The sequence below is a fragment of the Epinephelus fuscoguttatus genome, linkage group LG5 (genome assembly GCF_011397635.1).
Source record: "Epinephelus fuscoguttatus linkage group LG5, E.fuscoguttatus.final_Chr_v1".
NCBI lineage: Eukaryota > Metazoa > Chordata > Actinopteri > Perciformes > Serranidae > Epinephelus > Epinephelus fuscoguttatus.
Genome location: NC_064756.1, coordinates 22,086,468 through 22,113,884, shown reverse-complemented (window position 1 = coordinate 22,113,884; position 27,417 = coordinate 22,086,468). Strand labels below are relative to the sequence as shown.

The 27,417-nt window shown below is 41.6% G+C and overlaps 1 protein-coding gene across 1 annotated transcript in view; it reads left to right on the top strand.

Annotated features, from left to right (window-relative positions):
* rsrc1 (arginine/serine-rich coiled-coil 1) overlaps nt 1-27,417 on the top strand; it is a 136,144-nt gene that overhangs the window by 63,307 nt on the left and 45,420 nt on the right. Inside the window, exon 6 of the mRNA XM_049577499.1 lies at nt 2,201-2,252. Coding sequence (XP_049433456.1) covers nt 2,201-2,252 — 52 coding nt within the window. The remainder of the gene's footprint in view (nt 1-2,200; nt 2,253-27,417) is intronic.

Genomic DNA, 27,417 nt, shown 5'->3' with positions numbered 1-27,417 from the left:
AACTTTTAAACATGTTGCACACCTCCGGCCACACACCAATCATTGATGTTAAAGCAGGTGTCTTTGCATTTATAGGTTGATAACTAATAACTGCTTTGACATCACTGATTTATGTCGTAAGAACAGCAGGTTGCTCCGAAGTTTCGACAGACAAAGCAGCAGCAGTTTTCTATCCTGCGTGATTCAGTGTTGTGTTACCCACAGCTGGCAGGACTGTGTGTGTGTTTTCATTTACGTGTGTGCATTGAGGACGCATGGACTTACACATGCCTTAAGGCCAATGTAAACAAATGCTAATGTAATTACCGAGGGGGGCGTCGTAATAAACTGTAACTAAGATGATTGCACAGCACACAATGATCAGGTTAGTTAAGCTGTGATGTGTTATTGCTTAAAATGAGCGGTTGCACCGAAACTGATTCCTGTGTCATTCTAATTGTTCAGCAGCTAAGCCCTGTACCATTGAACCGGGTTCGAATCCTGCCCAGGACTTTTGTTTTATGGCATGTAATCCTTCCTTTTGCCGTTTAACAGCCCCTGTAAAGGCTAAGATGCTAGAAAGCAAAAAAAAAAAACAAAACCCAAATTTGCCCTAATCACTTCTTCACGAGGGGGAATAGAAAGTGTGTGTGTATACGTCTGCGTGTGGGTGAAGGCCTCAAGTGTGCCTCCTCTTCTCCAGCATAATAGTGATTAGTAATTTCAGCTGTCGAGCAGTGCCAGTCAGTGTGAGTGTGATCCGCTATGTCACCTGCTACAGGGGATACACACACACGCGCGCGCACACACACACACACACACACACACACACACACACACACACACACACACACACACATCCATGTTACATTAAGTGTGCGTCAGTCTGTCTGCAGTGCCTTGATGTGCGTTCCATCTAGAATACAGCACCCTGACATCGCTACATTAAAGGGGGTCATTATATTTCCCTGGCTGCCACCGAAAAGTGACGTTTTTACAAAGTGACAAGTTTACAGTTTGATAAATCAAATTTTTTTTTTTGCTGTGGGTGGGGTGGGGAGCCTGGAGAAGGAACGGCGGGAGGAAGAGCTGGGTTGTCTGTGGAGGAGGGAGGGAGGGAGGGAGGGAGGAAGTGCTGCCTGTCAGCGACGCCCTGGCCCTGTCGTCTAAATGATGCTCCCAGGCAGCAGATTCAGATCCCATCCCCATTAGCATTTAATTTCTCTCTAATCCTACACACAGTCTCCACTGCTGCATGGTAACGAGGGCCGCCCGTGCCACGGCAGCGCCAGAAAAAAACCTCCGAGAGCAATCTGCAGGCGCGCTCGCCTTTTACAGCTCGGCGCCCTGTCGTAGCCATCATTCTTCCTTGACAATTAAGACCCTCAAATCTAATAGCAGTGATATTGGAATTACAGCAAGACCCTTTTGAGGGCATGTCAGGAAAAAGGGCTTCACCTCCCAATACAGCTGTCAAAGCACAAGGCCCTCCCCCCGTTCATGCCCGCTAAGCGTTTCTGATGCACACACACACACACACACTTACACACATACACACACACATGATGGGATGGGGAATATGTTGAGTCTTTGGCTGTGATCTTTGTAAAATGTGCTCTCTGTGCCCTCTTATCCAACTCTCCAAAGACTTGTTACAGCAGCTTTTGTTTTCTCTCTTCTCCTCTCACTCTCTCTCTTTGTCTCTAAATTTCTCTTCATCTTTTCCTCATTGATTCTCCCTGGTGTGTCAGAGATGTTGTTGCTTTCTGTTTTTCACCAGCAGGGTGTTTTTTTTTTGAAACAGACGATTAGACTAGTAGATTGGTGAAGTTGTCCCTTGGTGCTCCGCGAGGACAGTTTAAGGGAACATTCACTCTTAACAGTTGGAGTTAAAGATGATCATGGGTAAAATATATTTCAGCCAAAGGGATGCAACAGTTTTAGAGCAAGATAACATCGATAAAGTTGTGTCAGTGTCGAGGCTGTCCTGTCACTTCGCAGGGTGGTGTAGTTAACAAATAGATCATCCTTAGAAGAGCCTTTGTGTTAATGAGTGTCTGTTCTGCTTAATGTGCCCTCGAGCAACACACCAGCTCAAAGCTCTTTTCTCTAGTCGTCTAAGAGGAATAAGAAGCTCTTTGTTAGTCAATTAAAATATCACATTTGTTTATTGTTGACTAATTTTCTGTTTGTTTTTTATTTTCCTGTTTCTCTTCTGCAGACTCCAGCCGAGCAGGCTAAAGTTCGAATGCACTTGGTCCTGCAGGCTGCTGGTAAGTGAATGATTTTTCTGTGTCTCTTCCCTCGATCTTTTTAGTGACAGTGTGGTTCAGTGCCGTCGTCTGACACCTGCCAGTTTTGGTCACTCAAGATGTTAACATGAAGACAGTGTGTGAGAATACTGTGTTGCGCAGCCTCAGTTGGTTGTCTGCCTGACTGCACTGAACCACTCAATGCACCTTAAACCTCATTCCACCGCCTTGCCTACACACAACTTCATCTGCTGTCATTCATAAACGTACCCCTGTGATGTTACCCTAGGGCTATGCAGTATAGTAAGTATGTATTTGGGGTAATATTCTTGGAGATAGAGTGTATTTTATGCTGATTATTTTCTCTGCTGGGCATAAGCCTGGAGGGGATAGTGCGTTTGGTCGTGTGTGCGTGCGTGTATGAGTGTGTGTATCTGTCTGTCCACAGCTAATCTTGCAAACTACTGGAGCAATCAGTGTAATATTCTGTGTGCACATGTATGACTGTTTGCTCAAAGATCTTTCGTCACTTTGGCGCTTCAGTATAGTTGAAAAAACAGTTTTATTGACTGTTCTCTGGAAATCGTCCCAGCTACAGACAAGAAGTCTTACCTAGTCTGTTGCAGGCCACAATTTGGTTTTTGTTGTGGCTCAAAAACTGACATTCATAGAAAAGTTTGGTCGTATTTTGAACTGGAGCATCCGCAGATTAATTCCGTACCTGATATGTTATGTTCTACTAAAGTTAGGCATGTTACAAGATGAATAAGTCAACCGTTTTTGTTATCTTCACTGTCATCTTGACTGTAAGGGACAGTTCACGGGTCGCAGCTCTCTGCAATCCCATTCTTGTTCCATCTGCTGCACAGCTTTTTTGTGCTGTAGTTGAAAGACAAAATTAAGACTCGTCAAAGTCCAATTATGAATGACATGAATCAAAAATTTCTGGCTGTGTTTTAGTTATTAAAAATACATTCATCTGTATAATTATACTGTGTTAATAGTTCACATAAGGAGCTTGTTAGCAGAGGAACTCATTCTGCTCTGTGCAATGCATCAAGCCTCTGTCAAAACTGTATTTTTATTAGCTTCTGGGACACTTCTGCGGCACATCTGCTGGAATTACAAGAATTATCTCGAGTGGCCTGTTGGAGATCATCATTCCACTGAGTGCTCTCTCCTAGTTTGGACATTTATTTACTTTTATGCATATAGGTGACAGAAAGTGTGTCCAGGTTTGTATTGTGTGTAGACATTGCATGCAAGTACCAGCGGCACCAGCAGAGTGACGTGGCTTTAGACCTGAAGGTGCTGACTTTCATCTCGAGCCTGTCTGAGATCACCACTGACTCTGTCTATGAAACAGGACAATCCAGCATCTGTGCACTACACAGTGTACCCAATGTTTCTATGATAACTTTTGCACTCATCTGTTCAAATGTAAGAAAATAAAACCTTGTCAATGTAGTTAAAAATTACTTGGCCCTGGCACACAAATTTTGCTGCACTGAGCTGGAATTAAGCCACAGTCTCATGTATACACACTTCACTGTGGACCTGGACCAGTTTCATACTTGTTTTCCCACACACAGACCCACAGCGTCCCTCCCCACGCACATACACACACACACACCACCATCACCACCACAATCTCACACACACAGACAAATACATACACACACCCGCCTGCTCTCTGCTCTGAGTGCTTCTGGGCCCATATTCACTGCAGCTTAATTTCAAACACTCCTCCCAGTACATAAGTCATAGATGTCACCATGCACACGGTGTATATATTCCAGTGTGTATTCGAGGGGTAGAGTTGCGAGCCAGATGTGACAGGCAGAGATTGACTGTGGAGAAAGATGTCTTCATGTTTACAGTCATGTGCGCACACACACACACACACACACACACACACAAACACACGTGCACGCACACGCACACACACAGGCCTAGCACTTCAGAACAGGGCTCTAATTTCACCACAGGAAATATATGAAAGAACCAGGCATCTATACATCATCTATAAAGCACCCTGCAGCCGCACACTTACCTCACTTAGGACTTGTTCTGCCATTCTGTAGGTCACAGAACATCACTGCAATCGCCTACTGAGATTTCTCTGATGTGGGACTTTGTGAAGCATATTCAACATACTTTGTCATACTCTGAATTGTCTCTACATAGTTTACATTTGGGAAATATTTGGAAGTGGGGGACAGTTTGGCTTCTGTTTTCAGACACCCCACACTCCTGCCCTGCCACCTCAAGGCTAATGTTGCACTAATGGTGGTGAAGTATCATAAAATTGAGCATGTGGCTTTGAGTGCATTGGGCCAGACTGGTGCAGACACAGGCCCAGGGCCAGTCGTGGGACTATAGGAGAGGGTTTAATGCACTGGACATGTCTCTGGTTTTCCTCTCTTTCCTGGAGGCTTCCAAAAGAACAGGTTTATGGCTCAGTCAAAGACTGTCTTCACTAGAGAGTCCATTCTGGCCTGTATCAGGCCACGGGTGCCTGTGATCATAGCAGCCATAATGATACCACAGTAAAATACAAATGGACAACAGATTTTAATGTGATAAAACAGTTTAAATTTGGTGCTTGGACTGATTTTATCATTCTTTTTCTGCCACGTTTTCTGCTGCCTTTCCTTTGTTTTGTGATTAACCATTGAGTGCCCTCGCTAATTTAAATCATGTTTTTATAATTAGAAATATTAGGGGTATCTTTTTTCCCCTCCAGTCCTCTGACCTTGCAGCTGCTAAGCCACCAAGTCTTCTAAATTCATCCGTCTCACATCTCTTCTTATTTTCTCCATTCGCCTTTCCCTCGTCCCTCTCCATCTATCTGTCCCTCTCGCTCCACGTCTTACTGTCTTTGTTCCAGTGTTGTTAGCGGACAGAGGGAGATAGGGATGGAAAGAGGGAGGGATGGAGGGCGAGAAGGAAACAGCAGATGTTGGGAGGTTGTGTGAATGTTAATGTCCTGACGTAGCCGTGGAGCTTAAACCTCCTCCTCCTCCTTCCCTCCGTTCCTCTCTGAGCGCCCGCCAGGCTTTCTCTCTCGGGGTCTCCTGACATCCTTAAAGCCCGTGGCTCTCCTCTCCTCTCCTCTTCTCTGCTTTCCTCCACCTCTTTCTCTCCCATCCCCTCCCTCCCATCCCCTCCCTCCTTTTGTCCGTCTATGGACTCTCTCTAGTCAGTAGAGAGCAGATCATCCCATGGCTAAAGCGGCTCAGGCCTTTGTGTTTGGGGGCTCTGTGGACCTGTAATGAGCCCCCTCGGCTGGCCCGCTGGCCTGCTTAGCGCTCACTGGGGGCTTTGAGAGTGCATGTGTGTGTCTGAGTGTGTGTGTGTGTGTGTGTGTGTGTGTGTGTGTGTTCGTGGAGTGGGATGAGGAGGTGAGAGGAGGAGGGCAACACTGGCCCCCAATGAAAGAGCTGGATGGATATGTTTATGGGTCACTTCCTGCTTGGCCTACATATCAAACACACACACACACACACACACACACACACACACACACACCATATTTCCAAACTCAATTGCTAATTTCATCAGTATGTTAATTTTCACAATATCATCATTTGTAACTTAAATATTTTTTACATACATAAGATACATAGATTTGAAATATAAAAAAATGTATCATGATCATCCATTCTGGAAAAAACTGACAATCAAAGGGTTGTTACTTTTAGCAAATCACAGTATACAGACATTATTTCAAGACTTATCCCAGCCTGCACTGACCACATTGCAGGGAAACCTCCTGCACAGGTCGAGGAAGTTCAGTTGGATATACACAGTTGGACAGTGTCTACAGTATAAAGGTTACTTGATATGTTTGATTCATCGGTTATCTGCTCTCTGCATACATCACAATACACATGTGCTGCAGCAGTCCTCCTACTTTCAGAACCAAAGCACTGACAAAAGAAAAAACTTTTATTCATTCATAGGTACTTTTCAAGCACACACACACACACACACACACACACACACACACACACAGGACACCCTTACATATGTATTATACTCTTTTCTTTTCAGCCACTTGCTAGGTTCTCGTCTCTTTTCAGATCGGTGTCCATTTCCACTCAAATGAGCATAAGCGCTGTGCACGGCAGCAGGCCTCTCCTTATCCACACGTCAATAGGGAGTGTTTGCAGAACACCCACTAAGGACCTGAGGGCCAAGGGTCATCAAAACCTCCGTCTTCTCCCCATTTGAACCTTTGACAGCAGCAAAACAAACAATCCTTAAGATCTCATCAGAGGCTTGAACTTGGCAGGGGCTCACTGGTCTGAATTAACTTCCTCTATTGGTTTGTCTAAGTTTGACACCTGGCTGGAGTTGGGAGGGAGAAAGTTTATTATTTTTTGATTTAATAATGTTGAAAAACTTAACAGCATCGACTACTGCAATTCCCAGTGGTATCTTTTAGTGCTAAATGTCTAAAGTAGAGTTCAAAAGAAGTTCTTGAGAAGCTGCGGAGAATACCCGCCCCATAAATCAGGGAGTTTATTGGATTAAATAAGTCTCTTTATCTAAAGTGGATAAATATGATTCAGAAATCTCCTTTAACATTTGAACAAGTGGTGCAATTCACAACTAGTGTTCAGCAGGATAAAGGCATTTGGATTAAAGCAGTTTGTGTGTGTTGTTTTAAAGCTTTCATGTTGTAAAATATAACTTTAATGTGTTTGTTTCTGTCAGCATCTTAAGCATATGTAGGCACCATTAGTGTCTTTAATAAAACCAAGAAGTTTGAATATTATGGTACAAAAAATATACATTATTTAACTCTTTCCCTTGCACTGATTTCCCGTTCAGCTTTAATTGGAACTGTAGTGAAAATTGCTGTATTTAACTAATAGGAAGCCTTGCGACTTCCATATACATTGAGTTACAGATAATACATTAATACTATGAAGGAAAAACTTCATATTTAGCATGATGAGAAAAACGAGGCACAGTTGTCAGAATTGAGTAGTTGCTGTGGTTACATACATGTGTACAGTATCATCAGCACCCAATGTTATGGTGCATTCAGTTTATGAGCATGTCTGTAGGAGTGTGTCTGTCTTGTTTGTGTTTCCAAGTTTTTCTGTCTGTTTATATCTGCGCTCTGATCGAGTGACAGACATAAAGAAGATGGGGGGGGGGGGGGGGGGACCCCCCAAGCTTGCAGCATCATAATTCTTCCACAATAAATACAGGGTATTAGGCTTCTCTGTCGCAGCAGGGGTCCTGAAGAAACACAAACACACACACACACACACACCCTTTCTCTCGAGCTCCCCGTTTCTTTTCTCCGTCTTCCTTGTGCTTCCAGAACCTGCTGTCCCTCCCACCACCCCAGCCCACCCCCTTAGGCCCTGACAGATGTGTGCTGAACAGACCACATACATGGAGGGTGTCACCTTACCCCCTCTGGAACTAAAGGGCTAATGCGCCACATTTAGGAGGCTGCCGCCCTTTGTTCTGTCAGGATAAGAGGTGACGGGGATGGGGAGACTGAGACAAGACCCAGCTCTTTACATGGCCTAAGTCTCCTTCTTTATTTCCCTGGCCTCTCTGCATATATTTTTTCCTCTATAAACTCGTTTTCCTCCCTTCTCATTCTTCCAAATTTCTCTCCGCTACTTCTGTGCTTTCTTTGTCACCTCCCCAAGATTTAGCAGTCATCGCTGGTATGCAGCACAGGATTTGTAAGGCAGTGAATAACAGTTATCACACATTATCCATCTTCATCATAGCGCCGTCACTCTGGGCGTAGCTCCACTTTTTGTGTGACATGACCAAGGTGATTGTCACAAATGCCAGTCAGAGGTGACCTTTATCTCAAGGGGGATTTCTCTGTAAAAACACGAGGGAATTTCCCGGTAATAACTCCTAACCACATGTTCTCTTTGCTAAAGGTGTTATTGTAACAACAACAGCAGTGTGCCACTTGACTTTGAGCTGTTTGAACTAAAAATGACGGCTTTTGCTGTAATGAAAATGGGATGTTTTGAAGCCAAAAGATGGTAAACAACTTGATGATGGCTTTTGTTTTTTTAAGAATATGATTATTTTGTTGTGAGGTTCAGAAGTTGTTTTTTAATATACTGCTTTGTCTTACAATATTATCAGTGGTGAATTCAGATTTTTGGATGTAACCATAAAGGTTCAGTCAGAGATCAGAAGGAACAGAAAAAAACTGGCTGAGAGTAAAACAGTTAATCATGACTCACGTAGTTTAATGAATAAAACAGCTGGGTCCATAGAGAAGATTTGCTAATGTTTACCCTGCAGCACTTTTTTAAATACCAGATTTAAAAGCTTCAACTTAACAAATCAGCAGAGATGCTTCCAGGTTAGCTGCGTTGGGGGGATTAAGTTCAATGCGTACATTTTGGTTTCCTTTTTTGTTTTGTTAGTTGAACTTTTTTGTGCAGAATATTCAAGCATACAACAACAACAGAGTTTCCACCACATTTAAAGAAAAGAAACAATTACACAACAGCAGCAGAAATCCCCTCTGCATCTGTGTAGGAATGTGCTTCCTTAAGTCCTTTGGGAGGATAATGGCACAGGGATGTCCTGTAATTTAGTCTCCGTAACCATTGATCAGCTGAATTTATGTGCCATTACCTCACTGTTCCAGTCAACAGTCGTAATTATGTCTCAGAGAGAGACAGAGAGAGGCCTCCAGTTACACAGGCCCCAAATACACAAATAAGCTTTTATCAAACAGCCCCTGCCACTTCCTTAGTAGCAGGCTGACACTGGTGGCAGGATGACTGACCTCCAGATGATATGGATGGATGGATGGATGGATAGAAGGGTTTGTCGAGCTCACTTAGGGAGCCATACCTCATAGCAAGAGCCCTGTGCCTCAAGCTGTTGCTCTGACCCTCTTAAAAGAAGTCTGTTTACGCTCTAAAAGGTGCTTGTGAGTTTAAAGAAAGACGTGTTTGAGACGCATCTCTGTGACCATCTGCACTCACAAGCAGATTTTATTTATTTCAGTGAGAAATAACCCTTCCAGTTCAAAGGTGTCTGTCAATGGCGGGGTGGACCGAGTGACCTAAGGACGGCATGGATCAGAGTTTTATGTACAATTGATTTTTGGTTTGTTTTATGGGTATAATAAACACAGGTCCTGCTGCACCCTGGCTTTTCTCTTTGCTATGGTAAGCTTGAGGTTGACATGCCTCTCATCCTCTCATTGTTTCCATCCTTCCATTGCTGAACTGTTTACTGCTATTTTGCAAATCTGACACTAAGATTAGAGTTGAAACTACTAGTCGATTATAATTCAACAGAAAATTTAAGGTCCAGTGTGTAGAATTTAGGGGCATCTATTGGCAGAAATGATAAATAATAGTCACAACTATGTTTTCATTAGTTTATAACCACTAAATAAAGAATCAGTGTGGTTTTGTTACCTTAACCCATTTCATCTACATACAGAGCAGGTCCTCTTTCACGTAGTCCGCCATGTTTTTCTACAGAAGCCCAGAATGAACAAAGATAGGACAAGATAGGATAGGACCTTTCGCATTTTCGCATCAGCCGGCATAGTCCTCCTTTGTGCTCCTTTCAGTTCTGCAATTTTTACCACTAGCTCCCACTAAATCCTACACACAGGACCTTTAATAGGCATCGATTTTGATAAGCGATCAGTGTTTGAGTCATTTAAAAAAATGCTTGACAGAGCTGCTTTGACCTTTTGAATTAATTGGCAATGACGAAAAAGTGTGATACCCATTTTTAAACGCCTGGAAAACCCACTAAAAATAGACAAGGACTCCTTTTTTTAAAAAAAAACTGGTGTCATCACGTTTGACTGCACGGACAGCGGCTTTGCAGCGGCTGTCGCTCAAAGGTAGAGCTGGTTGTCTACCAATCCACGGTGCGATCCCTGGCTCCTCCAGTCTGCTTGTCGAAGCATCCTTGAGCAAGATAGTGAACCCAAATTGCTTCTGATGGTCGTTCCATTGGTGTGTGAGTGTGTTAAAAAATAGTAGCAGGTGGTACCTTGTATAGTAGCCTCGGCCACCAGTGTGTGAATGTGTGTGTGAATGGGTGAATGTGACCCGTAGTGTAAAAAGCACTTTGAGAGGTCAGATGACTAGAAAGGCTCTACTCCTTATTTTTCTTTCTGTTACTTATTGAGTCTCTTTTAAAAACTTCAGTGCTGGTCAGAAAGACGAAATTTGTGGCATCATGTTAGTACATCATGCCGCAAAAGGGGCAAAAATTGGTGTGTTCACCAATAGTCTCATGTTTCCATCACTGCTGTTTGGGGCTGGAGTCTATGAATACTAGTGACTACAGCATTTGTCCAGAGAATGAATGTCAGTTGTTACCCACAAAAAAAAAAAAAAGGGAAACAGATGTTAGTGGGTGATAGTGTTTTTTTCATCCAATGGGAAAGGGGTTTAGTTTTGACCCTAATTAGAATAAGTGAATCAATTAGAGTTGGAACGATTTGATGATTAATTGATAAGCAGGTCAGCAGGAAATTAATGGTCAGCTATACTGATAATCAACCAGTAATGTTTTAGGTCATATTTCAAGCAATAATGCCAAACGCTATCTTGTTCCAGCTTCTTACATGTGGGAATTATATCATTGTAGATTAAATATATTTAGGTTTTAGACTGTTGGTTGGACAAGGCAAGATATTCGAAAATGCCTGCGTGGGCAATTTTCACATTTCCTGACATTTCATAGACCCAAGAGTGAATCGATTAGTTAAGAAAATAATCGATAGTAATAGAACCTGATGTAAATTACTACATTGGGTGCATGAGTAGGTGTTTTCTGTTTTTTTTTATTCAGTCCATTCTTTTCATATTTTGTTGTTGTCAGTTATCCTTATTTTTTTGAAGGTCTAGGGTGTAAAAAGTACTTGTCAAATTAGTGTACAACTTTCCTTGCCTTGCTTTAGTGAACAATATATACTGTACTAGAGAGAGCCACTTAGAGGAAATTCTCTGATTCTGTGTATGTGTGTGTGAGAAAGAGAGGGAGAGTGAGAGATTGAGAAGGCTTTGTTTTTCTTCTGTGGGCAGATTTCAAACAGCATCTGGTGAGCTCTTGAAAAAGACTGTTATGAGTATGTTCAAATCCAAACTGAATCATTTTTGCATCCTCCTTCCTCCTCCCTCCTTTTTCTCTCCCTCTTGTTGTCAGTGTTTGGAGACACATGGTGATATCTTTCCCTCCTCCCATCCTCTCCCTCTCCCTCTCTCTCCCTCTCCTCTCAACGTGTAGACATTTCCATAACAGAAAAAGAATATTTTTAATTTGCTGCTTTCCATAATTTTGCAACATATGGTATAAACGATTTTGATGCAAATGTATGTGCTAATTATTTGCAGACGAGCCTTAAACAGGCCAGCCATTGAAGTGGAATGAAAGCAAATTTGCAATCACCTTAAATTTTGCTAACCATTTACTGTTAAGTAAACTTTGCTAAGTAATTTAATTACCATGGACCGCTGGCAGGCGCTGGGGGCTTTTCGGGAGGGGGTGGAGAGGGAGGCTGAATGCAAGGAATGCAGAGTGAGAGAGATGAGAAGGAGGTAGTAAAGACAGTGCACATTGCTAACAACAGCACTCTCACCATGTGGCAGGTGTAAGGGTGTCGTTGCTTGGCCACCTTTGTAAGGGAAAGGTGAAGAAGAGATGCGACTCTTTGAACAGTTGTTCTGTGACATCATCTTGGTTTTGAGGATTGGACCATCTCTTAAGTTTGTGTGTTTGTAAATGTTTCTTCAGGGGTTTAATGGATGTAGCTGTCTGATTGGCCCTGGAGGAGACATAAATGGATTACAGGAAATTGTAGACTTCTGGATTCCTGCCTTAGTGATCTGTGATAATTTGACTCTCTGACACACTACTTTTCATGTTTAGTCACTGGCTGCACAATAGTGCCAAAAATTAAATTGCATTTTGCCTAATAAGCCCTGTTTCTACCAAACACTTTCAGTATGGTACCCTTGGAACTAAAAGTAACCCTTCAGACATGGTACCTAGACCTTAGGTGTGCTTAGCGATTCCACTGCAAACAGTACCCTTAAATGTGGCCGGGGTTGTTGTCACTCACTGCTCTGTCCAGCACTCACTGTATTTCCTCATTACCGGTGACACAGATGGAAGTCTGCACCTCATTTATCATCCACAGAACGGGGTTGCACGCCGACATTTTCAGAACAAAATAGAACAGGCTGCAGTGAGAGTCCTTCTCCATGAGATAATTAAAAATAGTTGGTTTGTGCATTTAGTCCTTCTCAGGCAAGCTCAGCTTTAGTGTTGCTGGAGTCCACAGGAACAATGCTCCTCGACGCTTTTTGTTCTTTGAGTGAGGATGGGGATATATGCCATCCCGGATCGAAATTAATATATATAAAAGCTTGAAAATCCACTCATTACTTAAAGTGTATGTCATATAGAAACTGAAGTAATTCAGAATCAGAGTTCATAGTTGTCACAGTGAAATTTAAGGTGTGTTGATGGATTCACATTGTCAACTCAGGCATTGATTGACATTACAAGTTAATGTTCCACCTTAAAAATTGCCGGCAGTCGGCCCAGTGAATTAATTAATTTTTCCTCTGACTCCAGCTGCTGCAAGAGGCAGCAAAACATCCTTTCATTTTATAGTTACAGTTTACTAATAAAACTCTCCACGGTATGAATAATGATTACATGAGCCTCAAAACCAGCCTCAACTCAGACGCAGAGTGACCGTCCTCTACTGACCAATCAACAGACTGCAGTGTTCACAGCTCCACCTTTTAGTACCAGATCTGTGCGCTAGGTACCCCAACAGAGGGGGAACCAAACATGGGGACGTATGGAACGGTTCCATTGGTACCATCCACAACTTTTAAAAGTGGAAATGGAAAAAAAAGTGTACCAAACTGAACTGTACCATACTGCACGGCTGCCCAAAATCATGTTCCCCTTGCAAGCATAATCCAGCCCTGAATAGTCCCCATGGTAAAATAGGTATTGGCAAATCTCTACACATTTCTGTAATCACACTCAATATACTGTCGTATCGCCCAACCCTATTGTTGATCATGATTGAAATTAGCGATTCTTTGTCCAAATTCAGAGGGACTTTGCAGTGCTTCTACGGCTTCATGGCTCACAGGAACAAGGTCCTTCGTTTATCTATTTTGTCAAAGCTTTTTGAAAAGTATTCACCGGTTTTGAAGTTTTCATGTTCTGTATAACAACATTAAATCAAAGTAGATTTAATTTGACTTTGATATCAAAGTGAAAACAGAGTTTCACAAATTGATTGATCTCCTGTGTTGAATTTTCATTCAGGTGAGGTGAATTTGAAATTCCAAATCGTTCATAGGTGTGAATGTGTTTCTCTATGTGCTGTGATAGATTTGTTTCCCTGCCTTTCACCCAGTGCATTCTGGGACAAGCCCCCCCCACCCCCCCCCCCACCCCCTCCCGTGACCCTGAATAAGAATCAGTAGGTATAGAAAATGGATGGATGGATGTTGAGCGTTCCTGTTTCAGATGGACAAGGATGGGTTGCTGCAGCAACCTTGGCCTTAGTACACTCATCACACTGGATTCTTCTGATGGCTCTTTAGGTGATTGAGTTGATTGGTTGTATTACTTTAAAGGGTAACAACAACTCCAAGGCTTGTTTGGTGTCACAGATGACTCTGTTTGTTCTCTGTTTGTCCCTAGTTGTTTTTTTGTGTGTTTTTTCATTACATCAAGCATTTTGACTGATAAAGTCCTAGTAAACTAATTAGTTTTAGACTTTTTTTAATGTGGCACAGGTCCTTGGATGCACATATTTCACTGCATGATATTTTAATGTACAGCTCAGCTGTTGTGCTACATCCATACATGATTGAGTCACAGGGGATGGCAGATGAAGATGCAGACAAATGGGATTAATGATGTGGCCAAGACACTTGATTGCTTGCAGTGCTTTATGTGAAAAATGGAGGAATGCTTGATTTAATAGTATAGTGCATGGAGGGGGAGTAGCTCAGAGGTAAGAGTGGGAAATTGCAAGGTTGGTGGTTCGATTCCTAGCATCTCCGAACAGCTTGATTAAGTGTCCTTGTGCAGGACACCAAATGAATGTGTAGGTGTGAGTGATATATAGATAATAGGAGTGTCATTGGTTAATCACCGTGAATATTTTTTATCAGTTACGCATGTCAGTCTAAAGGTTAACTAAGGTAGGAGATGGACAGCAGACTAGCTGCAGTAACATGTAGAAACATAGTGCTTACTGCCCAGCCTCTGGTCTCTACTGCAAAGAAAGCCTTGGCTACTCTGCACTGCGCATCAGCAGGGTCCAATGGCAGCTAGCTACTGGCGCTAGTCATTCGGCAGTGCTGTGAAAACTTCCCTTGGGTCACCCCGGTGAGTAGGCTGCTCAATTTTGTGCAGCATTTTTAACTTCACTGTTAGCAATGTCAACACAGTGAGTGGTGCTAACATAATTGTGAATGAGTGGTGCTACTAGCTAGCTTGCACCCGACCTGGGTGGTGCACAGTACAGGGTGGCTGAGGCTAATGGTGGCTGACCAAAGGAGACCGGAGGGTAGGCAGTGGGCACTACGTTTCAGCATGTTAACATGGCTATCCGACTATTTGCCAGCAAACCCAACAGAAAATGAAATAAAAGGCAAGACATTTACATCACAAAAGATTAAAATTTCACCACCTGTAAATGGGTAGCGCTGTGAAATGCTCTGCTAAAACTCACTGAGTCTATTAAGTGCCAGACTAAAAGGAAAGACCTCATGTATTACAGGTCAGTTTGCATTTTTTTTCTGAAAAGTTAACAGGTCAATTAGCAGTTAATGGGTGTCAGGCTATTGTAAAATTAACAAAAAAACCCCAACAACAACAAAAAAAAAACATGTCCCCAAAAATATGTGTTTTTACCACCAGTGGAGCTACAACATGTCTGGGTGTATATTTTTGTATGTATTCAGTATATTAGACCTCAAGGATGTGAACAGCATGTTTTGGTGACTAACACTGAATTTAAAGATAACTTTTGTTTGCTTACAAGAAAACCCCACAGGGCACCTTTAAAATGCTGATTGATTTTGACCACGCATGGGTCTAAAATGGTAAAAACAGATTGATCGGGTTCTCTAAACACAGCACACCGGATACAGAAAATACCCAGTCACATAATATAATCACTAACAAACACAAAGAAAAAAAACAATCACAATGATATATTGATATAATTAAAACAAAAAAAAAGTTAAATCCTAACAGTCACAACCCAAAAAGACTTTTTTTCCTGTAATCATTCTAGAGCACCTTAAAGAAATATTTAGACATTTTGGGAAATATGTTTATTCTCTGTCTTGCTGAGAGTTAGATGAGAGGATTGATATTGCTCTCATCAGTGAGCCTGCTCTGTCCAAAGGCATCACAACCTGCTTCTAAACCCCTTTATTAACATGTTATATCTCTTTTTATAGTCTTTATGGAAAAGTAAGTGTAAAAAAAAAATGGCAAGTTGTGTCATGTGCCAGACTATTTCTTGGCCAGGAGCAGGCGAGAATATTACCAAGATGTCCAGCTATTGCTTTCAGGTTTCCTGGACATAAGGCGAAGCTTAAGAGGAAATGAATGTCACATTATGCAATTAGACATGGTTAATTTTACAGCCCTATTTAAGGCGGTGTCGGATGTTGTTATGGCTGAAAGTGAGCGGTGTGGAGGAAAAAAAAAGCAGATACTCCGTGCAGCTCTGTAGCCTGCCTGCTGAACTGCATCAACAAGCTGCAAACACACTGGTTGGCTTCTTGAAGCTTGTCATGATCAAAAAAGAAAAATCTGACTTTGCTGTCACTGTTTTCATCTTTATCAGCTTCTGTGTGTGTGTGTGTGTGTGTGTGTGTGTGTGTGTGTGTGTGTGTGTGGGGATATTGCAAGCACACTCTTATGTTTGTGTGTACAGCCTGTGTGTGTGTAAGTAAATGGAGTATATGTGTGTTCTCGTGTGTTACATTCAGTAGCTTTTATAACAAGCTCACCCACTGATTTCAATTAGAAATATAACAGTAACAGAAGTTTTCATGTACAGGGCTGTCTTTTGCTGTCATATATAACCAACTGTCATTTCAAAGGAGTCAATACTTCTCTCAAAGTTTTTTATTCTGTCTTTATTTTCCTCCTTTTTTCTCTCATCAATCTGGCCTCCTCTAGTAGTAAAGTTGAAACGGCTTCTTCTTCTTCTCTCCTTTCACACCAGCGAGGCTCCACAGACACACACAGGAAGGCGAGGGCTGGGTGGAATTGAAGTAATAAAAACCCCTTTGTTTTAGTTTGTATTGGACCATTCATCATCACTTTATTTAATACGCGGCTGTAATTGTGCCATCCCCAACCATCACTAATGGCTGTGTTCGTCTGTGTTTGCTTTGTTGATGGAAATGAATGAAATTAGGATAAACAACCGCAGAGTCGCGTGTAATCAAGCCCTGATTAATGTACCAGCGTTTCAGCGCCGTTTCTCATTCCACAACACCTGATATCTTTCCCATAAACAAATTGTGTTTGTCTAAATGAAGAAATTAAATGACGCATTTGATGAGTTTATGATTGACCCGGTCCGGCTCGTGGCTCATTATTCTCTGTCTGTTGAGGCCAAGAGGTATGTGACTAATGCTCTGTCACTTCCCACACAAGGATTTATCACCACCACTGATTAATGGCAGCCAAACAGCATTTTAATAATTTTATGATTGTGGTTTCTGGCAGTCGCAGAGAGAGATCGAGAGAGAGAGAGAGAGAGAGAGAGAAAGAAAGATAGAGGGTAGCGGGGGGGGAGAAAGAGGGGGGCTGGGTGGGGAGCGTTTAGAAGGAGAGGGTCCAAAGAGAGAGAGAAAGCGACAGAAAGTGTTCATCCCAGATTAAATGTTTTATGCGATTGCAGGCTGAGCAGACGGAGGCATGATTATGCGCCGTATGAACATCCCAATGAATCTTCCTCTCGCACTTGAAAAGTATTTCATACACATGTTTAATGAATTTCTCCCCCCTCATTATTACATTTACTTTTTCCACTGGAAAGCAACAAATTGGCAACAGATCTGTGTAAAATACCTCAACAGTGAGCGATTGCTTCCCCCAGGGGGTGAAATGTGGAGGTGGATCAGAGAGAGTGGCTGTTGATTTACAGGTTTGGAAAAGGTAGGGGTTAAAACGATAGTGTGGCAGATGAAGATTATGATAAAGATGGTGGATTTTATGGCGCAGGCGAATATCTTACAGCAGATACCGATAAAATAATTTGGGATGACGAGAAATGGGAAAATTGCTGTGGGCATTAATGTTTAAGTCCTGACTCAAGACCAGTTTCATCATGTCAAGCTTCTTCTCAGACTACGGACAGGCCAAAAACTAAATTTGGCTGAACCCACTGGTTTGCTGTTTACTACATGGAGGTGACTGCTTTACAGAAATAAGATGCAACTATGACCTTTTTTCTGCATATGTTTCATTTTGCTGAATTGTATTTGTTTTATTTTAGATACTGATATTTTCATTAATTTAGTTTTTATTTAAACTTATTCCTGAACTGCTCCTTTGAAAGGAACATATCCTCAAACTTAAACAACAGATTGGTTTGTTTGCCAGTGGCTCCTGAATCTACGTATATGACTGTTGCAGAGCACCAGTGACAGGTGCATGTGGACATCGTGAAATGGACGCAGTTGCTGAGGTTTAAGCAACAAAAAAATTACTTCTTTATATGAAGGAAAAGATCATGGTTTGGGTTAAAATGTGTCTCGTAAATTAAGTTACATATATAATTTAACTTAACATTACATATATGACGAAAGTTAAATGGGATGGGGGAAAAATTGTTACAGCATTGTATTTTGTGTGTCAATATCGGATTGATACACAGACCCCAAGTATTAATTATTATTTTATATTGACATTACTTATTCTTTATATCCTTGTTTAAATGTTCAAGTGTTCAAATGCAAATTAAACTTTTGGTTGCCTACTAAATCGCTTGCTTTTTCAGTCCATTAGATACTTTCTGCCACATTATTATTAAAACTTTATCTTATTTGATATAACAGATGTTGAAAGGGTTTTCCATTGCAGACATAATGTACAGCTGACAAAAGGTGATATGTTATTGCAATAATCAGCATATTATGAAACGATTAAAATCGCGTTAATATTGCATCATGACTAAAATGCTGTGTTAATATCGTATCATGGGCCTTCTGGTGATTCCCAGCCCTAATTAAGGGGTTGAGTTAAGCATGTTATGTAAGTAAACCTACGTAAATAAGTTGAATGAAGTCAACATTGACTTCTAATTTCGTACATGAATACCAGCCGCAAATTTTCATTTTGGATAGCAAAGAAATGGCCTGCCCTACTTTGCCTTACTCTGCCTCTGATTGACTTACTCTGACAGTCTTACCCAAACCTTAACCAATCTCATTCCTCTTGGATAAACCTAAACAATCCAACTAACAAAGGCAACGAGTACTAGTCAGTCAGAGGGAGAGTAGGGCAGGGCCGTTCCTTTGCTATCTGAGGAAAAGCAAATTTGCATACCAGTCTCTTCCGTGAAAGTCCTGTGTTTGTTTGACCCATCCATCCACCCCAAACCTTCGCCCTGCACGGACTTTGTTTCACTTTATACTACATCATCTTTATACTTCCTCCTTGGCTTCCATTATAATTATTACAGCTTCTAAAGATCTCCACCTAAAAAAACAGAATAATTATGGGTTGTAATATTGCACACACAACTTATAAGGCCTGTTCTTTGGGAAGACAATCTTTTCAAAAATATGCCAGCGTACTAATGCTAATGACCAGCTGATTTAGCAGCCAAATTGCATTACCTGCTGAGATAAGGAAATATATATTTATATGTAAATGCAAGTTAGAATCAAAAACCCTTTCTGCAGTACTTGGTTGCTGCCTGCACAAGCATTTATTAATACGGGTGCAGACGTGAAGTGGCTGTGCTCTGCTGGTGATCTGCAGAGGCCGGTATGGCTCTGTTTGTTCGATGAGATAGAGGAGAGAGGCTGTATGTGTAAGGAGAAATGACAAGATTGACAGGTGCAAGCGTGTGTAAGTTATGTGAAGGCGCTTTTCTTGAGCGCATTTGGCTCACAGTTTGTGGTATGTTCCTTCAAGAACGTCAGGGAATGGTCAAAGATAAATAAAACTAAATGTAATAACAGTAACAACGCAGTGATAAGTTCAGCAAGTTGTGTCTGTACATCACTACGAAGAGGTTAACGGACAGACAAAAGACTTGTTTACACACAAGTGCTGTTTGTCAAAAGGGCTGCACCTATCGATCATTTTCATTGTTGGTCAATGTGTCGATTATTTTTTTGATAAATTGATTAGTTGTTTGGTCTATAAAATGCCAGAAACTGGTGAAAGATGTTGATCACTGTCTTGTTTTGTCTACAACTGAAAGATATTCAGTTTACTGTGGAAGAGGAGGAAAGACACCAGAAAATATTCACTTTTAAGAAGCTGAAATCAGAGAATTTTTACTTTTTCCTTAAAAAATTACTCAAACCGATTAGTTGATTATCAAATTACTTGGCAATTCAGTTAATTGTTGACAACTAATCTGTTTACTGGTTAATTCTGGGGATGTTTTGGTCTCCAGATTTTGCTGCGGAATGAGCGCTCTTGACTTTCATGCTACTCTTTGGTACAGGGAGCTGTGGATGTGATGCATTGGCTAAGAGGAGAAACTTTACACTGTAAGGCTCCGAGATAACATTATCTTCTACCTTCTCCTTAGTGGTGATTCATTTACAGCTCATAAATACCTAATATGACACAGTCTCTGGTTTTTGTCTAATATCTTGGCAAAAAATACTGATGTGCATTTCGGATCTGTCGATTGCACAGTTTTGACTATATTATGTGAATGCCACTGTCACACTAAATGTCCCGCTAAGCTCTGTTCAGACTTTAAAACTCTATGTGGGGAAAAAAAATAAACAAGTCGTTGAATATTCATATTAAAAGGTCAACTCTGATTCGACTGACATAATTCTGAGTAAGGCACAGCCCTACATGTGTGTATGCATTTTGTGGCATGGCAGTGACCAGTATGCAGAATTAAAAAATATGCTAACCCTCCTGATCTAGGACTGAAAAATCACTGACACACTTCTTCCCTGTCGTTGGCTCTATATATGAAATTGAAGTTTAATAGAAGCCAAACTGTCTTAAGACCTTGACTGGAATAACTTATACTTATTATAAACATATTGCTTATTTTATATCTGGAATTAATTTGGTGTCAGCGTACTTCTAACACCCTGATTATTTAAGCACTAGTTACATATTACGACCTTCCTGCGTAAGATTGATGCATTAGCATGTGTTCATGCACATGCTTACATGTGTGTGTATTCACATGGGGCTACATGCCAAGGCACATACTGTACTGACTCCAATGGGTTTGAGCAGCATGTGTTTTATCCCTGCCACACCAGCAACCTTTCAGAGTGAATGTTAGTTTGAATTAGATTAGTGTGGGTCATTTTTCCTCCTAACTCAGAGACACAGGAATAAACGCAGCATGGCTGATAAACATTTAGACACCTGTCTTCTCCAATCTCACGTTCCGGGCCTCAGGAACAGATGGAAGTCATGAGTTGTTTCAAACTTCTAATGGAGCCCTAATTTTGTACAGATTGCACTGTTACCCTGCCCCAACACACACACACAGACACGAACACACACACACTCAGCTTATTATTTCTCCGTTCTCTCTCCTGTTACATGCTTCTGTCTCCCACTCTCTATCTCCTGCTTCCTTTCTCAGGCTTCCTCCACTCTGGGAGTCTTTAGACTTACAGTATAGATGAATCCAGGCTGTAGGCGGAAGTATACAAGCCGCAGTGACCGCAGTGGCATCTCACTGGTAAATGCAGACAACTCTGTGATATCTGTGAAGGATTTTACTTTCAAATGGCTTTTGACCAGAGAGAAATTCCTCAAGAACGTGATATATGATCAAAATGTAGTCAACAAATGCCATTAAGATAAAGGTTATAATCTAAAAACCTTAATCTTTTCAAGAAAATTGTATCAAGTTTTTATAGATGGCTTGATGGCGGCTCAATTCAACATTCATGACGACTGTATGGGGGTGAATTTTTATATAACTCACCCATTTACATTTTTTAATGCATATAGTTATGCATATTTAAGGGTGGGCTGCTTGAGTGACAGGCTGTCTGCAAGGCGTCGCAGACAGAGTTAGATCGATCCCTTATCTTCCACAGCTCCACCCTCTCGCCCAAATAGGATCACCTCTGGCTCCAAAAAACAAAGATGGCGACAGCCGAAATGCCCAACTCGAGGCGTTAAAACAGCAGTTCACAATCCAGTGGGTGACACCACATAACTGTGGCCCACTTTTACAATTTCATGTGTTTCAGATTTTTATTTTTCAAATTTTATTATGATAAAGAAGAGAAAAGAAAACATACATTGCAAATTTGTTGATTTATAATCATAAACTAATAAGTAATGTGGGCTAGCAGCTGTTGTGCAGGTTACACAGCAACCTCACATCCAGACTGTGGAGGTTGGACATTATGTCCAACTATTATGTCCAAAGTCAGTGTCATAACCAATTTCACACTGGTGTTTTAGAGAATAAGTTCCCTGTCAACAGACTACCCATTCGTTGTTTGGCTTCAAAAGCATGACGCATAAAACTCAGCAGGCAGATTCGTCTCTATTGGCTGTGGCTCCATGAGGCCACTTCCTCCCAACACATACTGTATTCCTCATGCTTTTGTCCCCTGTTTTCTGATGTCTCTCTTCCCGTACACCGTCCCTTCATGTCTTTTCATTCAGTCTTGGCATTGCATGCGCTATCCACACTCAGACATAACAACTCAAACAGCCCTCCTCTGTGTGGCACAGGGGGCTGATGACAGAGACATCCACCCACGCTCATTCAAAAGGGCGGCACTGCCACATTATTTACAGTAGGCCACACGCACACATGCACACACACATTTACACCCAGACAAATTGTTCATTTGACCAAAATGCCGCACCCAACACTTTCTTCCTCTCTCTCTCTCTCTCTCTCTCTCTCTCTCTCTCTCTCTCTCTCTCTCTCTCTCTCTCTCTCCGGCTGCATCCCTCAGCCCAAACCTAGTGTTTCCAGTAGAGGAGTGAAGAGAAATAAACAGTTAATTAATCCTCCATTGGCTCAGTCTTGCATATTTCAGCCTAATTAGTAAATCAGGCAATAAGGGGCCCCTGGGTACCCGTCTCCTCCCAACCAGGGCCCCGTCTCCCAGACCAGAACTCCAGCTGTGTGTTTAAGGAGAAATAAATATCAGAAAGTACATTGCTCCTCTTTCATCTCCTCGTGCTGAGAAGTTGGGAATTGCTGTGGGAGAATTAATGTTCATTTAATTTCCCTTCTTTCTTCTGCTCATATATTTGGATTCTTCAGGTATTTCTTGTCTCTCCATGTTTCCCTCACTCACTCTCCCTCCCTCGTATACACACACAGAACAGGGCCTTTTTCAGAGCTACTACATCTGCGGGACACATGTTCATTTAAGTGTACATGTGTGTGAGTGTCTGCGCACCATGAATTAGTGCGTGTCAGCTTAAAAGAAAGATGTCCGGGCCTGTATCTGCTGATGGCGAAAGTATGTTTTTCTGATGTTCTGAACATTATTTCTTGTTACCAAAGGCTAATCTGTCTCGCTCAGTTTGATTCATGTCCTTTTAGAGCCAGTGGACGAAGCCAAAGCCGATCCAGGCTACAGACTCCGGCACAGAGATTGATGCGATCAGCTCTGTTCATACTCAGAATAAACCTGTCTTGATCTGCGGCTTTGCGGACACATTTTCGCTATCTAGAGGCCAGATCCAGGCTCCACAAGTGGCCTCGCAGTAATAGTGACAGTCGCATACCTCAGAGGTCACAACGGCCATGGGTTGTCTGTTGAACTTTGGGCTGATCTGCTACAGAGTGGAGCTTTTAAAATGCCAAGAAGGGAGTTGATCTCTAATGTCAGTAAAAAATGGTCTTTCTTACAGCTGGATTGTTCATTTCATAACATATTTCTCAATGACCTTCATCATCATATGGCATTAGATTACTATAATCAGATCTTAAGTAGTTTTTCACTTACATTCAAGTTGTGCTGCCTGTAATTTTTCAGTTGCCTTCGGCAGGTATGAAAGCTGATATTTTGTTTTTCAGTTAACACTCAAAGCAGTCATTTATATCATCTCAATACCTTGTACAATATAAGTAAATATCACAAAGTCTCCTGTCAAAATGAGTAAGTGGCCATTCAGACTGCAAACTGCTGTGTTTTTGGGGGCATGTTTCTACAGGTACTGGCGAGACAATGAAATACAATTAAGCATGTCCTGGTTTTTGGTAGAGATCTAGTTAGGTTAGGCTAGATTAGATTGAACAGATTGATAAGTAGGGCAATTAACAATGATTTTCATAATCTGAATTATTTTCTCAATTAATCAATTGATTGTTTGGTCTGAAAAATGTCAAAAAATGAAAAACTGAATGACTTTCCCAAAGCCCCAAAATGACATCCTCAAGCATCTTGTTTTGGCTTCAACCTAAAGATATTCAGTCTCCTGTCATAGAGTAAAGTAACCAGAAAGTATTCACACTTAAGAAGCTGGAATTAGATATTTCCTTTAAAATTACTCCAACCGATTAGTCGTTTGTTAAATTAGTTGGAGATTAACGTATTGGTTAATTGTTGCAGCTCCATAGATGAGTGTGAAGGCTTAACAGCTTTTAAAAAACTGCACAGTATATTATAATATTCTGAGAAGGGATTTTACAGCTCTGGAAAGTTATCCTCTGTTGTGACAATCTGGAGGTAAATGGCAGAAATCAGTTGTTCATGTTACAAAATAATCTACAAGGAATGTACAGTTGCATTGAAATGAAAGTTGTGTCAGGTTAAACTTTTTTGAGCCAGGTTTTGCTGGTGTTGTCAGTAGCTCCATTCAAATGAATGAAGGGTGTTTCTTCACACGGTGCTACTGTTGGTCTGAATGGTGCCTAATCCTATAAAAAATGTTTAAATAGATTCATTACTTTGCAGTCCTGTAATTAGTAACTGCAGTCTGACACACATTTTACATTTAAATTTTGTTGTGTCAGTGTCTTTAAGTGATTAACCGGGAGTGGCCTTCTGCCCTGAGGCATTCAAATCAGGGAGGTTTTTGTTGCACAGAAAAATGCTACTTTTCCCACAACATGTACACTGAGTTGCCAGTTTATTAGTTACACCTAGCTTAACTAATGCAGCCTAATACAACAGTCCTGCAACAAACCCAACTTAATGGAGGATACAATACTTACTTTGTGTTAAAACTGTTTTAGAGAGGTGTCCATCCAACTTTAGGGTCAGTGTGCGTTATACTGACAGGTGTTACTATTATGTTGTCGCCCCATTTATATCAATGAGAGTAGCCTTAATAACAGAAACACCTCTCTGTTCGTATCTGTGTGTGATCTACGTGAAATCTATCTGAGATTAGTTGAGCTGCAGCAGTAAATTAGATGTTTAATCTTGTTTCTGATTGTGACAAACCTTTAAATCCCCATTCTGTGTTAAAACCATACAGGGGTTTTATAGAACCAGGTATGACCTTTGACCCTTGAGTTGATGGAGTTGGTGTACTTACAAAAGCTTATGGGGGTCTTGATTACTCCTGCTGGGACCAGTTTTGCTAACAGTTAGAAACAGATGAGGTGTCGTGGCACACAGTAACAAGGGGATCCTCAGTTTTTGTCAAAATGTACAGCGAGTGGTAGAGGTGAGGGGAAGAGTATGAGTGTGTGTGTGTGTGTGTGTGTTGGGGGGTGTTTCCAGATCAGGGCTAATCGGTGGGATCAGCCGCACTGAATAGGCTAGTCGTTATTCTGAATTGGCCAGGATATGTGGTTATATGATAGAGAGCGAGGGTTTAAATCCCTCAGCCGGCATTGTTGGGTCGTCTATACAAGCTGGCTTTTCTCCTCACACACACACACACACATGCGCACACACCAGTGTGAGAGCAAGGATGAGCATTGATGATAAATGTATAATCCACACACACACACACACACACACACACACACACACACACACTCACACCATTAAACCCAGTGGATTACAGCTTGGGGAATTACGGCAGGGATTTCTGTTGTCTCTCTTTCTGTCTTGCTCTTTCCTCTCCTCCTCTGCTTTCACTGCCCTCGCTTGTCAACAGCCCCACTTGGCCCGGGCTGCCAATCCAAAGCTTTGATGAGGCAGTGTCAGCTATTTGTTTGGCCAAGCACAAATGGATCTCTGAATAGAAAGAGTGAACGAGAGAGAAGGAGAGGGAGAAAAGCTGAAGGAGAGGGAGAATGGCCGTCCTGGCATGTGATAATATTGGGAAATAATCTGCCACCTTCTTCCTCCTCTCCTCCCTCTTTCTGTTGTCTCTCGCACAGGTCTCTGTCTCTCTCTCCATTCTTAACTCCGTCTCTCACCCTTTATCTCCTAAACACAGACTGTGCCAGTGTCGGCTTGCAGCTGATTACTGGTGTAATCACTCACATTTTAGATGATCTGATAGGAGAAAGGCCTACAAATCATCTTAACACCCCCCTGAACTCCTTCTCCTGAAGTCTGTGGCCAACAACTACTTTATTTCTGTCCTCAATACCTAGTAGGCCAGAAAATTCCCTCAGAAAAGCCCAGTTAAAACAATGCCTCGGTAAGCCCATTCTGCCAATATCCGCTGCTTATTTCAGTGTAATGTAAGCCCAGGATTTGCCAGTGTAAGTAGATTGGGGCACAATGTAAGTACAAGTGGAGTTGATGTAGCTAACTTTGTACTAAGTGGCAGCTTGCTGTGTCTTAGTGAGTGCTGCTCTCTGCCTTTGTCGAGGCTGAGTTTTTAGAGCCTTCAGTAACAAACTGGCTACAAACTGCAAGAATTATGTACCTGTAGGTTGTTTTGTTTACTCTTGATTGTGTTTGTGCATCCAACAATTGTGTTTTGATATCGTGAGCAAACCGTTTTCAGAAGTGAAAAGTTTTTCTTTTTGTTAAGTAACACAGATGCTTTTGGAAAATGAAACTAAGACAAAACAGTTGCAAGTGTTTGCCGAAAACTTTCTTCATAACGTTTAAGTTGTGGTGGTAATTAAAGTACTTGATCCAACATGGTGCAAGGATTGTGTTTACAGGGTTCCTGCGGATTCTTAAGAAGTCTTAAAAAGGCATTAAATTCATTAATGTAAAAATAAGGTCTTACTTGGTTTTAGATCAATCTTTCAGAAGTCTTAAAAATGCTAAGACATTGGGGTAGGATTTTGTTAATTGTTTTTTTTTTTTTTTTTTTGTCTGGTGTTGCATTGTAAAATCTCTGAGAGGCACAGTGGTGCAGTGGTTACCATTGTCACCTCACAGCAAGAGGGTTCCTGGTTCGAGCCTGGTTAATGGGGCTCCAACCCAGGGGGGATGAGCGTCAGTGTCAGCCTTCTCAGGGTACTCCCGCTTCCTCCCACAGTCCAAAGACATGCAGGTTAATTGGTGACTCTAAATTTGCTGTAGGTGTGATCGTGAGTGTGAATGGCTATCTGTCTCTATGTGTTAGCCCTGTGAGTCTGGTGACCTGTTTGTGGAATTGGTCTTATATTTCATTCCCAGTAGCATTAAGAAGTTTGAGAAAGTCTTAAATCTAACTTGCTTTAAGCTTTAGGAACCCTGGTGTAACTGGTGTTACCACTGGACTTTAAATGTATATTTTCTGGGCTTTCATTTGCCTCACAAAGCCGCCGAACTGGCTGTGTGCACTTCAGAGTGGTGGCCATTAGCTCACCAGTGAGAACATGAATAATAGTAGTTTGCTGCTATATTAATGTTCTGAGTGTCGTATGCTGCACCTTCAGCATTGTGAGACAGGGCATTTGGCCTTGGTGAAGGTCTGTGCTCTCTGAGTAACTTGCTAGTTTGTTTTGATTTGGGTTGCTTTCAGGTGCAAGTGCTCATGAGAAGACCCAAGATTACTCCCCCATATTACATAACAACATTAGTGTTTCCTTCCAGTAGGCAGATTCAGGTGTATACATGAATCAAATATCCTTTAA